Genomic DNA, 15115 nt, shown 5'->3' on the forward strand with positions numbered 1-15115 from the left:
AAACAGAAAGTGTCCATCGATATGTTGCAACTGTATGAGACAAGTTAAAATGTTTGTTCTCAGTATGGGTGTAGTCTTTTCAGGACACACTCTGGTTATTATAAATGACTGCATACTGGATGTTGTGGACAAATAACAACAACATTCATTTATTTTTCTATATTTGTTTTCTGATTCATCTACATGCATTCAGGACGTATTCAGACCCTTCACCTTTTGCACACTTTACTGTGTTGTGGATTTAATTGTAAATGGATGTTTACCCATCAGTCTATGCTGAACGACCTACAATGACAACGTGAAAACATGACTGGACATTTCTGCACATTTATTAAAAATTCAAAAGTAAAATTTCCCATTGACAAAAGTCTTTAGAGCCTCTCCACATTGTGCTCAGGTACGTCCTTCTCTGGTATCATTATCCTTGAGACGTGACCAGAACTTGTCTGGAGTCCACCTGTGGCAAACTGAATTGACTGGACACAGTTTAGAAAGCTACACATCTGTGTATATGAAGTCCTAGAATTCACACTGCATGTCCAAGGACTCTCTGTAGACCTCTGTGATAAAACTGTGGCGAGGCTTAGATCAGAGCAAGAGCATAAAACCATTTCTAAATCTTTGAGTGTTTCCAGCAGCACAGTGGCCTCAATAACTGTGAAACTGGAAGTTTGTTGGAAGTCTTCCTAGAGTTGGTCGTCCAAAAAGTGTGCGACCTGAGACTGGGGTGACAGTACCTGCTAAATACAGCCAAAAAAGAGACTTAGATATAGAACATCTGTGGAGAGACCTGCAGATGGCAGTTCACAGACACACACCTGCCCAAATCCAGGTGTGCACATCTTACAGAGACTTAACCAAGACGACTCGAAGCTGTAACTGCCGCCAAAGAGGCTTCTACACAGAACTGAATTGAGGGCCTGAATACCTTTCTAAGTGAGAGATTCCAGTTTTTGATTTTTAGCAAAGACTCCTTTTTTTCAAAAACCTGTTTTCACTTTGTCATCATGGGTTACTGAGGTTGGTAAATTAGAGTGGATTGGTGGGAAAATTAAATCTACACAAAGTGTATAAAAAGGGAAGGCATCTGAATATTCTCTGAGGCCACTGTCATTTGATGTGTGTTAAAGGATAAGTCTGGTGTTATTTTAACAAATCCCATGTAAAGACCAAAAAACACTGAACCACACTGTTGCACTAGGTGACATATTTCTTTATTAGGAGAACACACACTGTAGTTTATTTTGAGATGACCTCAGATACATCATCCTGGTAGTAGCTAGCCCACCATGGCTGAAAATGCAAATGCACTATTTCTTAAGTAAAGAAATCAGTAAACAAAATATAAAATTTACATTTTCTGTAGGAACCAGTTGGTTTGGGACTTTTCATGACATGTGGCAGTATCACCAGCCTTACCCTTGAAGTGTAGCTCTGACTGACAAGGAAACCCCGAAACACAACCTTTTCCTATAGATTAAAGCCTCCATGTTTAGAATTTGAATATTTCTGACTTTGGCAACTGGCAGTCAGAGTATTTACAGAGTGTTTAAACAGTGATTAGTGGGCTGAAAGATACAACATTGGTTTTCATCTAGATTTTCTCATTTTTAGAAAATCTGATGCTATAATCATGTCAAATTTCTACACATAGGGGCTTTAACTAAACACTGAAGTTTGACTGATCTGTACAGTCCATATACAGGTTTGCTGTCCATGTGTGGATACTTGCCAAAGTATTGATTGTGTGACATGCCTAGGCTAATATTTTAAAACTTTGTGGCTACAGAGATGCTACAGAGCAGTGTCACAGCTGTGCAACTGTCATCTGCAAGTGATGACACCTCAGAATTTCTTTCCTGTCTTAAGTGGGAGGAACAAAAACAAAAATCAAAACACAAGACAAACCTAGAGGAATCTGAGCTGTATCATAGGACTGGTGCTCTGAATGTGTGGGATTTTGGCCACTGCTACAGGCAATAAATGGAGAACTGTCTCGAAGTACAGTCGTCACATCTTTACTGATCCTTCTTTCCTCTCTTTCACCTTAACCTACCTCTTATTGCTCCAATGTAGCCTCTCATGTCTGCAAACGTTTTCTCTCCACTGATATTTCTCTCTCTCAGATCTTCTCTGAGGCTTTTTCAACCCAGTTAATAACAATATCAAGCTATTCTTTCTCATTTTCTATTGCTTTTTTTCATAAACATACCTCTCATTGACAGGCTTCCTATTTACCCCTATATTCTCCCCACTTCTCACTGTCTAATCTCCCCACTTCTGCAGGAGTCCACTTAGCTTCATTCCCAGCATTGAGCCCTACTGGGAGGGGCTGGACGCAAGCAGGTACAGGCCCCAACCTACCAGTCCTCAGTGAGTGTGCCAACCATTGTCCCCCGTTCTTGCACACTGTATACACCCCCTTATGCAATTGGGTTCAGCCCCAGCCCCTCAGACTCCTGACCTGGCTGCATGCTTCTGGCCAAATGTCCCCACAAGGCAACAACAATACTGGTCGTGGTCTTTTGTACGTGAAAGATGAAGGATCATCATCATCATCAGAAGATGAGGAATGTGAGAATTTTTAAATAGATAATCCATCCATCCATGTGGAACAAGATTAAAAGACACAGAGGATGATGATGAAATCAGTATTTCACTTAGACCTCTTCAGGACAGCAGGAGGAGATAATGTAATCTTCACTTTCATTTCATAGTTTCACATTTTGGAAAATATGCTTGTTCTCATTCCATTTAATTAAATCTGAATTGATACCACTCTCATGACACACTAAATGTAAAGTTAGGTGAAGGAACAGTTAGCCTAGCTTAGCATTAAGTCTGGAAGCAGAGAGAAACAGTCAGCCTGGATCTATCCAGGCAAATACTCAAGGACGTCTATGCTCCCAGCCAAGAAACATACTGGCTAGGCCTGGGTATTGGTTTTTTGATATTATTACTGATACTGATACCTTGACCTCAATACTGATTCTAAACAATACTTTTTCTATACCAATTTTATCAAATCCACTTTACCAAAAAGATTACAATATACATTATGGTACATATTCTAGTTTTACTGTAGTTTTATTTTTAACCTCAGTCTTTATACACTCAAAGGTGTTTGCATAGATAAACAGCCAATCACCAGCATTATTAGATTGTGGTCCAAGCATGCTGCATGCTGATTGGCTCACTGACAGTGATGACATTTACTCATTTATTGCTTAGGTACTGAAATTTGGTATCAAATGACAAGACATTTTTCTATCCTTGATAATAGCAGACCAATTTGGTCAGTCCATTAAAGTCTAATACTAACTCTGGCACATAACTACCCTCAAAACTACAAATTACAAACTACAAATGAGAGATAACTATTTGATTCAGGAGCTTTCAGCCTTTTGAGAGAAGCTAGACTAACTAACTGTTTCCCCCAGATTCTAGTCTAAGCTAAGCTAACTGTGCCTTGGCCCTAGCTTCATATTCAGTGTACACACAGTAAGACTGGTATCAATAATATATCTCATCCAACTCTTAGCAAGAAAGAAAATTAGTGTATTTCCCAAGAAGTTGGACTATTCCTTTAAATAATAAGATATGATTTCAGACACTAAGATCACATTGGTCAACTTCATATACTATATCGATAATTCACTGTATGGTAATGGTGAGTCATTTATTGAAACATCAATGACTTCAGGGCAGATGATCAAACGTTCTTGCTGTTTTAGATGTAAAGCATACATGTTGCTGATTTTCTCTGAAGTTTATGTCTAAATCTTGAGACACTTGTTTCTAGAGCAGAGCTTTGTGCTCAGTGACAGTATTTTACTGTAGTTGTTATATAATAGTTAAATGTTTTGGGAAGTGCACTAATTTGATTTCTGACACCATTAAATGAGAAGACAGAAGCTACCGCTAGCAGCCAGGTAGCCTAGCACTGTACAAAGTGTCGACAACAAAGCAAATAAGAGTACATTTTAACACAAGCATTGTTTTTTGCACAGCACACTGCTTATACGTTGTGACTATTTATGTGTTTTGAGCTGTATGTGACTGTCCCCACTAACTCCTTTAAATCACTGTTTCACCTCCAACACTTTCTTTTTGACACTCCTGACTTCACCACTGCTCCTCTCCCATCCCAGATGCTGTCACGGTCACACATCTTGTGTTTTTATTGTTATTCTGCAGCTTTAGCTTGTAACAACAACAACAACAATCAGTGCCTACTGCTGCTATAATGTGTAAACTTATGAAAAACATTGTGAAGTATTTTATTTAACTGTATAATGTTAGTAAATCTGAAGGACCTATATTTTTACAGCATCAGTAGTAATCACTGAATCTTCATTCAGTGGTTGTGTAATGGTGCAGTAATTACTGTGTAGGCTTAATTTGTGTTTTAAAATGATACAGCCAGTTTGAAGAGCATCAGTAGTATTTTTTACTGTGTGTGTGCTAAGCACATAATGAGCAGATTCTGATTTTATACAGCCTGTATTTTATCTTTTTGGCCATTATTCCTTATGGTTGTAGTCTCTGATCACGATTGTGTTATCTGAAACAGCTTGACAACATTTTTTAAATGTTTTTACAAATAAAAGCAATCCGAAACTGTAAAAGAAGTCCACTTTTAGTCTGTTGCATAAATGAATTGATTAAAATCTTATTGTAACCAATAGGAATCATGGTCAAATTTACAAAAATAGAAAATATTAGTGATTCAATGAATTGAGTTATGTTGTATGAGCCGTCATTGTTGCTTCCTAAATGAGAAACCACATCTGAAAAGGCACTGGACCCTGGAAACGATCTTTGAATATCTATCACATGTAACAGTGGTTTTCATTGGCAACTCTATACATAAGTCATTATAAGCACAAGCTTTAGTGATCCCACTGAGGATTGGCTATATGTTTCATTTAACCACTAAATAAAGTGACTTTGGCCTCAAAGCAAATCGTGGTTTTATTTTCTCCTTCTTATTAAACCAATTGTTACTGTGATTTCTGACAAGAATATCAAATGCAAATGGGAACTGAGTTTCACATCATGCATATTGAAGTTATATGTAGTTACAAATTATGAACTTGTAAAGTTTGATAACAATGAGTCCAGACAGGATGCTTCAGTTATAATAAAGATCAATAGACCCAGACCACCTAGACTTTTCAAATCCAGAGCGGCCTATAGGAAAAAGGCAGTCCCAGTTGGGTCATTTCGACTAGTCTTCATGACTGGAGTGACCTTTTAGCCAATTTTAGCAGGTTTTAGTATCACTTCAATTAATGATCGGTAATACTCCTACTTTTCTGTAGGTGTGTTTGATCAGAGCCTCTTCTCCACCACCTGTCTGCTGTAAAAGAGTGTTGCATTGCTGTTGATACCAACTACCTCAACCCTATTACTACAGTGTTGCTCAAATCTAGTACCAAACCCGGTTCTGTCTTCACTTTGGACAGTTACTTTTTGGTCCTGATTTGGTTTAGCAAGCTTTGTTTTTCCCAAGCTGGACTCCCAGAAGGACTCCAGATATTTCAGTGTACATCCTTACCATCCCAAAATGTTCAACTAAAGCATAAAGTAGTGTCCATTGCACTAACAAAGACTCTCTCCTGAGTGTGACTTTTCTAACACAGCACATTTTTAGATTTGTACTGAAATGTGTGACAGACATAGTGAGAGACGTCTATTTTATACTGTTGAAAGAGAAAAAGAGTGTTTTTCATGTTGAACTTCAGTTTGAGGATGTTCTTCATGAACAATCTATTTTCTTTCTAGTGGCAATAGTTTTTGCAACCAATCAGGACTGACTGTCAGTCATCTCTAATCAAACCACACCCACAGTCCTGCAGCAGATTAGCTGAGTTCAGCTCATAATAAATAACACTTGAAGAAATTTTGTCACGAATATTAAGCGTTACCTAATTGTTTAATTTCAAATGAAATGTGCTGGAGTACAAAGCCAAAACAATTGAAAATGTCAAGATACTTCACACTTAACATAGCTAGAGTGAAACTGACATCACAGGCTGGTCTACAGTCATTTACTTTGCATTGACTAAGTTGACTGAAACTGTTCTGCCTTCAGGGAACTGTGAAGATATTAACAAACCAGTTTGTTGTTGTCAGTTTGTAATGGAATTATGCATGCATTTAATATATGTTAGAGATTCACATTGGTCTATGTAGTGTGTGATACCCCCTCCTTGTGCACACCTTCCTGATTGAAAAAAGAAAGCATAGATAAAGTTACCAAGTCAGTAACAAAGGATGACTGTTGAAGAAGGAGTCTTTACACCTCTTACGCTCATTTTCAAGACAATAAAGATTCGTGACAATTATATCTTTATTCTTTATTGCACTGTTTGGAAATTAACAGGCAACACATTTTGCAGGATACCTTTGTTCGCTAATGATTTATGAGTATTTTGAAGTAGAACTCACCTGTCACTCACATGCTTGGGTGAGGTGTGTTATAATTTTTCTTCCAATGTAGCTGGACTTGTCTTGAGCATCAGTGACACTCTGCTTTGCAGAGTACTGAAATTTTTTTTCTTGTTGAATATTCACTTTTTCTATATTGTTTTTTCATAGGTCATCTTCAGGAAAAGTGAGCCCAGAGAGCATTCGTTCAAAGGCATCCCCATCAGAATCATCTGAAGATAGTCATGACCAGCGTGGGAAGAAACCACCCCCAAGTCCAGGGAAGAAGGAGGAATTGTCTTTATACAAGAAGACCAAAAGAGCAATAACAAGCAAGAAGTATGGTATTGCCAAGCATGAAGCTGAAGCAACAACACCCATTGAACTTATCAGCAGAGGCCCAGATGGACGCTTTGTCATTGATCCCACTGATGCAGAAATGTCTGTTAGGCCCCGACGAATTGAGGGCTTCCCCTTTGTGGAAGAATCAGACCTCTATCCTGAATTTCGGCAGTCAGATGAAGAGAATGATGATCCCAGGCCTCTGCCACCAGTCATGGCCCCCCTTCGACCTCACCAGTTTTCCCCCATCTCCAGTCAGGAATCCTATCTGCAGCCTCCAGCCTACAGCCCTCGTTTCCACAGGCCCTTCGAAGGTATGACCATCATGGAGAGCAGTCGGCTTCAGGCCACAGGGCAGATCCGAGGCTCTCTCCACCACAGGGCTTTCTATGGCTACCTGGGCCCCCCTGGGGATCATGATCCCCCACCTCCTTTTTACATGCCTGATACCAGCCCTCTCAGCTCTGTCATGTCCTCCCCTCCATATCTTGCTGAAGGTCCTTTTGGTCACCCCATGATTCCTGAAGAAATGGGGGAGGGTGATTTCCCACAATATGCTGTCTCTGGTTTCCCACTTCCTCTGACACTCACCTCTTCTGCTCGCTCACCGGAGATTTGGCAGGGACTGGATTTCACTTTTGCAAGCCTGGAGGGGCCCCAATTCATTTTTCCGCCACACCACCCTTTGCATCTCCGCCACGACTCCCCCTACCCCCCTCCACCTCATGTTCTCCCCCTTAGTGCTTTCCAGCCCTCCACCCTCCCAATGCCCACTTACCCAGCTGTCCTGCCACTGGAGGCCCCAAAGAGCCACGCAAGCAAGTCTCCCAGTAAGGCCAAGCCTCATGGCTCCCCAGCCAAGCATTTAGCTATGCAAGAGGCACAATTAGGGCAGCTAAGACACACAAGCCACGGTATGGGTGTGCCGGTTTTGCCTTACACCGATCCAATGGCCCATATTGTCCCTAGCACATTCAGTAGCCTGGACACACGATGGTTTGAAACCACCCCTCGTTTCAGTCCCAGACAGGCTCGTAGGATGGATTCTGGCATGCATCAGGTGGTTCTCCAGCCCTCTCGACTCTCACCCCTCACTCAAAGCCCCCTTAGCTCTCATGAAGGCTCCCCAGAGATTGTAGTACGTCCCAGGCCACGTCCCAGCATTGTCCAACCTCCCATACCCCCAGAGATGTCTGAGATTACCCTCCTCCCTCCTTCCACAGCCAGCTTCTCAAGGAGATCTTCCCCTTCCTCCTCACCTGCCCAAGGCCAGGGTAGCAGGAGAGCAAGCCCCAGCTACCGTTCCCACATGGCCTTTGCCACCTCTGCAACCAGCTACCCAGCTTCCCAGTCCCCGTCACCCCCCATGGAAAGCAGCAACATATTTGGGCAGATGCCATCTCAGAGGAGGACTGAGGAGGAGATCCTTCCATCTGAGCCCTCTCCACCCCAGTTGTCAGGGTAGGTGCATTAGGCATGCAGAGAGGGATACCATTTGAGTCATCTGCCCCAGCCCATAATGCTTTGATGTGTGAATTTGCTCTAACATTTTGGTTACTGGAGTGCTGTCTAATATCCATCAATTTTTTTTATCATCTCTGTGGCAAATTAGTTTGATAATTTAAAGTTTATGCTTTTCTTCATTTGTTAATACCTTTATGTGAAAAATGAAAACCGTATGGTTGAAGGAAATCTATTTTGTTGTGACGATTCATTTGATAAGTTCTGGAAGTTTTCAGTATAGTTTCAAAATGGTCAATGCTGCTTTTCATGTCAAACATTAAGTTAGAGGTATTCACCCACCGCATCTGTGAAGCATTGCTCCAAAATTATCACTTTGAAAAAGATGTAGCATTTTCCAGTGAAAAGTTACCAAAAAGTATAAATTGTGAAACAAATTATTTGATGATTTGACAAGAAAATGCATTTGCTTCACAGATCACATTTCAGACCTTTTGGGGCTACAGTCAATCCGGATGAAAAATACTACTGTCAGTGCAGTGTGTAATTTGTTTGACACAAGCCCCTAAAAGCCTGGGAATCTGCAGACATCACCACAGGGTCTCTGTTTTTCCATCTGTACCATGCGTTACCCTGCTTTCACCTAACAGGAGGAATCCCATAATATTCATCCAATTGATTCCCCAGACAAAACAAACACCCATTGTTATGTCTAGCTCCAAGCCTTTGAAGATGCCTTTATCATGCAGAGGGATGCTTAAAGAAGAGTTCATCTTGGCAGGCCCTGCGGCCCATCCTCGGCCTTAGTAACCTGACTGCATGACCAATTCTCCCTTACCTTCAGAATTTTTTCCTACCCAACTTCCCCTTCCCTTTCTATAACCTTCCTTCCCCCAACCCCTTTAATTGCCCCCAGGACTCCCCCAGGTCTGACTACCAAGGAAAGGTTGTTGGGCAAAGTGTGTCACAGGGCCTGTCCGCTTCTCATGTACTGCAATGTTTCCATCATTATGAATTAGGGGCAGTATGGTGGTTCTTGATGGCTCCTGGAGTCTTACCTGCTTTGTTTTTGATTGATCTCAGCTATCTGGGCAGCGTTGTTGTGACCAGGTCCTCTACACCGCAATAGGTAAGGGTTGGATCCATGTCTGAAAGGGGGGGGTTAGCAGGTGGGACTTTTTTGATCACCTCGTCCTTTAAAGGGGAATACAAGACTTTGAGTCTTTGTTTGATTTGTTCCTTCCTTCACTCGACACGTGTAGTTAATTTCAGTTCTTTCCTTTTTCCTTTTTCTCGAAGTGGCTATGCATTTTAAGTTCTGCAGTCTTTATTACACTATGCATTCTGACTGATATGCATATGCCATCTTTTAGCTAATAGATTAGGTCAGAGATGTATCACCAACATGATTTCATGCTTGAGTAGTTTGCTAACTGACCACATTCAAGAATATCTCACCACAGATAAACCTACCTCAGGTATAGACATAAGTTAGACAATAGTTACAGTAATAATTAACCCATTTAAGTATATATATTTATATATTTATTAGTTATTTGGTTCCCTGCTCTGAAAATGATTTTGAAGGTCACCAATCGGTATGTGACACATTTCAGGATGGTATCTAGTGCAAAAGCCAAAGAACACGTCTCTACATGGCCAACTGGACTATTCTCCAGCTGAACGGTCATTAGAGTCAGACATGTCTCAACACACACCTTTTGTCTAGAGATAAAACCACACACACCCATATGTCATGACATCCGCTAAAAGTTAAAGTCCCTACAAAAGATTCCTACATTTTATTTGACAATGCACTGCAGGTTTATGTTATTTTGTACAAGTTCAGCCCTCTACAGACTTTACCCTAATGAGTCTGTGCCTCAGAACTTGACACCCAGTTAGGTAGTAATATGCCATTGGTGTTTATCTCCCCCATTTCACCTTGAATCAATGCAAAGCACTTTTCAGCAAAAATGACTCTCACAATCAAGATATTATCATGGACAAGACCTGTTCCATCTTCTCCACTGCCATGTTGGCTCAAGATCTCCCTCCCACTTGCTTCTGCTGCAGTTCACTAAGCTTGTCCTCCTCCCACCACACCAGCTCAGTGGCATCAAGTTTGAGGAAGACCCACTCACCTTCTTTGACTTACCACTAGCCACTCAACTATCTGCTGCAGGCATCCGATGGGAATAGTGATCCCTCTTCCTCCTCCACTGTTGAAATGCTAGTGGATGACTTTACCACCAGCTTTACATCCATGCCAAGGTCAAGGTGGCTTACTGGTCAAGGCCTGACAGTAAGACTAAGGAATTTCACAGGTCAAGAATACAAGTTGAGTGAGTAAGCCATCTCTTCTATTTATCTTCCTCAGGATGGAATAAATTGCTGATCAGTCCGGTCCAGTTTCATTAACAGTATACTAATGCTGCTCAGGGTGCAGCCCTAGCCTAGCCTAGTGCCTGTGTCAACCACCACAAGACTGAACTAATCGCCTAAGAGATTGTCAAGGCTCACACTCCAGGTCTTTGCTATCAACCATGAGAGAACCATTCCTCCATCCACCAAGATGTTAAACTTACTTACTCTAGGTACTCCTGATTTCCCCTGAATATGTGCCTACTACAAGTTTGGAAGACCAGCCTCAGCTACTCTTTGACCCCTGGCCAGAGGCCACTAAAAAAATCCTGCTAATAATAAAAGGAGTTTTCCAAGTAATTACCTCCTTTAAAAAAATAACCAATACTGAAGTCCATTAAATGGCCACACACAGGACACAGAACTTGAGTTACATTCGGGTAATGTTGATTTTCATTCTAAAAAGCTTATATGCTTTTCTAAGGCATGATCACTACTTACTTTTGGTCTTGTGTCTTTTTGCACTATACAGATTATTACAAGGTGTGGCATCCAGTGTATTTATGAAATGGTTGCCTATGTGGCCTTTCTTCCACATAGACAGTTTTACTCTGAGATGATCATGTTGTAAAAGCACTCTTAGCATTCTCCTCAAGCGTGACACATTTTGCCATTTATATTTTACAGATGCTTATGTTGTATGACACCAACTGAAAATATTTTGGATCCCAATCTCCAAGAAATATTTTGTAAGATTGGCGTTATGACGTGACCTTAAGCTGTGTGTCCACTGGGAGCTGTCATTCGCAGCTCTTTTTTGCATCAACACTTCAGTTGAAATGCTCTTGCATGCTCTGGGCAGTGATGAAAGCTTAGCATGTGTAAGGTTCTCAGCGCAACCATTCCAAGATGAAAAAAAAATTAAAAATCCTGCAGAAATTATTATTTGCAGAAACAGCCACCAAACAATAGCAGGAGCCGTGACCAGCACTTACCAAAAGCATCTCTTTAGCCCAAATAACCTAAAAGATTCCTGGTGGACACATGGCCTTAATCCCCTGTATAAAGCATCTGTGGCATGAATCAAACCATCTACTTTAAGTATGCAATTGCACTTGCAAGTTTGGACTGCAGAACAGTTCTTACTGCCATGAGAAGCAAGTGTCCTGCCAAAAAGCTTATGCACTTCTTTTTATCCTAAGGAACAAATATTTTGCCAAGGGCTTGCAGAGGTTGGAGGGCACACAGGGTGGGTTTAGAATCCCCTTATGTTTGAGTGAACTGCCCAATGAAGTGCTTTTGAATGTATTCCCCTTTAAAGTCGTGTTCCATGTGCAAACTGCCATGCATGCCATCGCTAAATATTGCTCTTCCGTTTCAAAAAAAGAAACAATTATATGGATAAATTCTTGTTACATTTGTTGTCCTAGTGCTTCGCTTTTCTTTGGCTTATTTTTCATTATGTGACTGTTCCCAAGTAGTCATTTTCCCCTCCCGCCATCTCTCCCCCTGTCAGCATGGTGAAGCCCATTGTAGACAGTATCCATGTCTATGAATACATATCGATGATGCTTTGTTGCTCAGCTGTGATTCTCCCCCTCTACTAATGAACTTCGGTTTCTCTCTGCAGCCACGGTGGGAAGATGGCCTCTCTGTAATGCTAATTGTTTTCTGTGCCTTGAGAGAACCAAGTGTCTGTTTGTGGCAGAAATCTGTGGGCTGCCAAGTCAAAACTGCTTTCATGAATGGGAGGCAGGTCTGTAGAAACAATCATGAGCAGCTGAGAAATATACACTCCACACCAAGGAAACATTTGCATCTGTTATTTTCAGAGTGGGACAGATTCATTTTGAGAAGAAACATCCAATCTGTCATCAATTGAAAAGTCTTAATTAATTTTGTTGAAAAGGTTGTTCAATTTTGCAGAATTTTCCTCTGAAACCAACAGTGCAAGCTTTTTTAAAATGTTGTATCTTCTCAAAAACTTCACTCACTGTCCTAATCTATGCTGTAAGGTAAATAGATGGTTTCATGAATCTTGTAATACTTTGTTTTCTTTGGATAAAGATTGTTCGGATCAATTTGAGCAAAATACCTTAGATATCTCTGAAAGGCAATGAAATTTCAAGGTGTACAATTTAATATACCATCTGGATTTATGAACTTGTTTTGTGAGACCTAAGATTTGCCTGAACATTAATGCTAGTAAATCCAGATGATGTACAATGTTATAGCAGTAGTGGAACTAATCATATTGTTCCTTTGAAAACCTTTGAAAAACAAAAAAAAATTATAATTCCTTTTGCTGGATTTCAGAGTACAGCTCTTTAGGTGTCTCACATTGATCCTTTGGCAATGTGCTGAACCTCTGGCTTAGCACGAGCAGTGCTGTTTTGAGACTGTGCAGGTTTCTGGTTTTGTTGCGCTCCGTACTGCAGAAACATTGTCCACTGACTACCTTTGGCCCGGAGTTACCCGTTGTTCCCTCTCTCTCTTCTTTATCCAGAAAACGTCGAGGTGCGCCGAGTGCCCTTTCGGGGTCTGAGAGGATTGATGCACTGAGATACCAACGTATTAAAAAGGCCAAGAAGATGACATTGAACAACAATAATTCCAAGACCAGAAAGAAAGCAGGTGTGAGCCCTGTTCTCTCTGTTCTCACTCTTAAAGCCAGTATATTTTTAAAACTTGTTACATCATGATGACCACAGACAAAATGCCTTTTATTTGCTTCTTAAAGTTTTATTTTAATGTTGGATGCATCAGATTTATTTGTGATCATATCAATACTTCCACCCATGTCTGTGTATATGTAAACCTGCTAAATTAATTTCCACAAAACACTTGGTAGAAATGTTTGAAGTGAATTTTCTTCACAGTCATTTGGCAGGGGATAAAGCAGTTACTATTTCCTCACTAAAAATGATAATACTTTACATAATGTATTTTAATTTCACAAAGTTTCGTGTCTATCAGTAGACATAAGAGAAGTAAAACTCTGGCTCAATTTAATAAGATGGGGTCAGTGCTGATTTGGCATAAAAATCTGGGGGTTCCACAAACAACAGATTAAAAAAAACAATGGCCAAATTGAAAGCAGCAGTGCTCAAGCTATCCTGACTAGTATTGTTCAAGCTCCAAAAGCACTATGTCCTGCATTTCCCATTATGCAACTCAATACATCTTTCGTTAGACCCCCCCCCTGCTTGATAAATGCCCATTTGTTTCAAATCACCAGTCTATCTGGTCATTTTCCGATACCGAGTCACTGTAGCGTCTCTAAAGAAGTGGCTGCTCAGAGGACATATACCTCTTGTATTGTAAATGCAACAATGGCTGAAGCTCTTAGCGAGACTGGTAAGTAAACAGCTGTTAATGCTAATGTTTGCGATACAGTAATAGCAAAACTTATGCATACACGCATGTATATATATATATATATATATATATATATATATATATATATATATATATATATATATATATATATATATATATATATATATATATGTGTGTGTGTGTGTGTGTGTATGTATATATATATATATATATATATATATATATATATATATATATATGCGTGTATGTATAAGTTTAGCGCATTTAAGTGCTCCCTCCAGAGACACAAAAGACATTGTCCAACTACTTTGACTGGCTGAGTTTTACTCCTTGATGAACAGATAAACTCAACTTCATGTATAAAGTTTGTGGAGTGCCCCAATAAATCAAGCATGGTTATGGTTATAAAATGTGTATATTACCTTTTAGAATTTTAAGACCCAAAAGTTTCAGCTATGCCACATTAAAGTTTAAAGTCATAAGAAATGTTGCTGCTTCTAGTCCTACATAATCCATATTTATTATTTATTAATCCCATTTTTCTTTTGCCTGAATTATCACAAGATACATTCATGATTATTGCATAAAAACAATCTTTTGAAATGCTGAGCTGCAAAGTCTATCATAACTTTACCTTGACTTGGCAAAGCAGTGAATATCATAATTCTGTGGCCAGTGGCCAGTTTGCAGAGCTGAAAAGCTAAATTTATTTAATTTGATTTAAAACTTACTCACACATACCCACTGTCTACTGAACCATCCAAACAAAAGCACTCATAACATGTAGTGTATGGGGTCTGACAAAGGGAACCTGGGAGCGGACACGGACATTCACTGTTTTGTAAGCTAAACCACTGCATCACCATTCAAATGCACCTCAGTACTTACAACATTGTACAATACTAAACTAGGTCTATTACTGCAATGGATTTCAGTAACAAGGAAGTGTTCCAGCTTTGTAATTTTATCTTTTAACCTCCTGTCTACACCAGAGGTGGGGATGTGTCACATTGTAAAGATTGACAGCTGCTTCTGATCACGTTCCGCCAAAATTTTAAGAAATTTCTGACCGTTTAATGGTATAATGTACATTGTTAAGGGCTGACAGATGATTCACTTTCTCCTACAGCCGCAGAAATACATTGACCTCTATTTACACAGTGATGCTTAAACTGTC

The 15115-nt window shown here is 40.1% G+C and overlaps 1 protein-coding gene across 5 annotated transcripts in view; it reads left to right on the plus strand.

The window, feature by feature from the left end:
- Positions 1-15115, plus strand: part of LOC139607454 (protein turtle homolog B-like) — a 134630-nt gene that overhangs the window by 108094 nt on the left and 11421 nt on the right. For all 5 annotated transcript variants that reach the window (XM_071460314.1, XM_071460317.1, XM_071460316.1 and 2 more), the window contains 2 exons: positions 6604-8235; positions 13106-13233. In XM_071460314.1, the coding sequence (XP_071316415.1) occupies positions 6604-8235; positions 13106-13233 (1760 nt within the window). The remainder of the gene's footprint in view (positions 1-6603; positions 8236-13105; positions 13234-15115) is intronic.

The sequence above is a fragment of the Trachinotus anak genome, unplaced genomic scaffold (assembly GCF_046630095.1).
Source record: "Trachinotus anak isolate AG129_WGS33_773 ecotype Australia unplaced genomic scaffold, CSIRO_AGI_Tana_v1 ptg000024l, whole genome shotgun sequence".
NCBI lineage: Eukaryota > Metazoa > Chordata > Actinopteri > Carangiformes > Carangidae > Trachinotus > Trachinotus anak.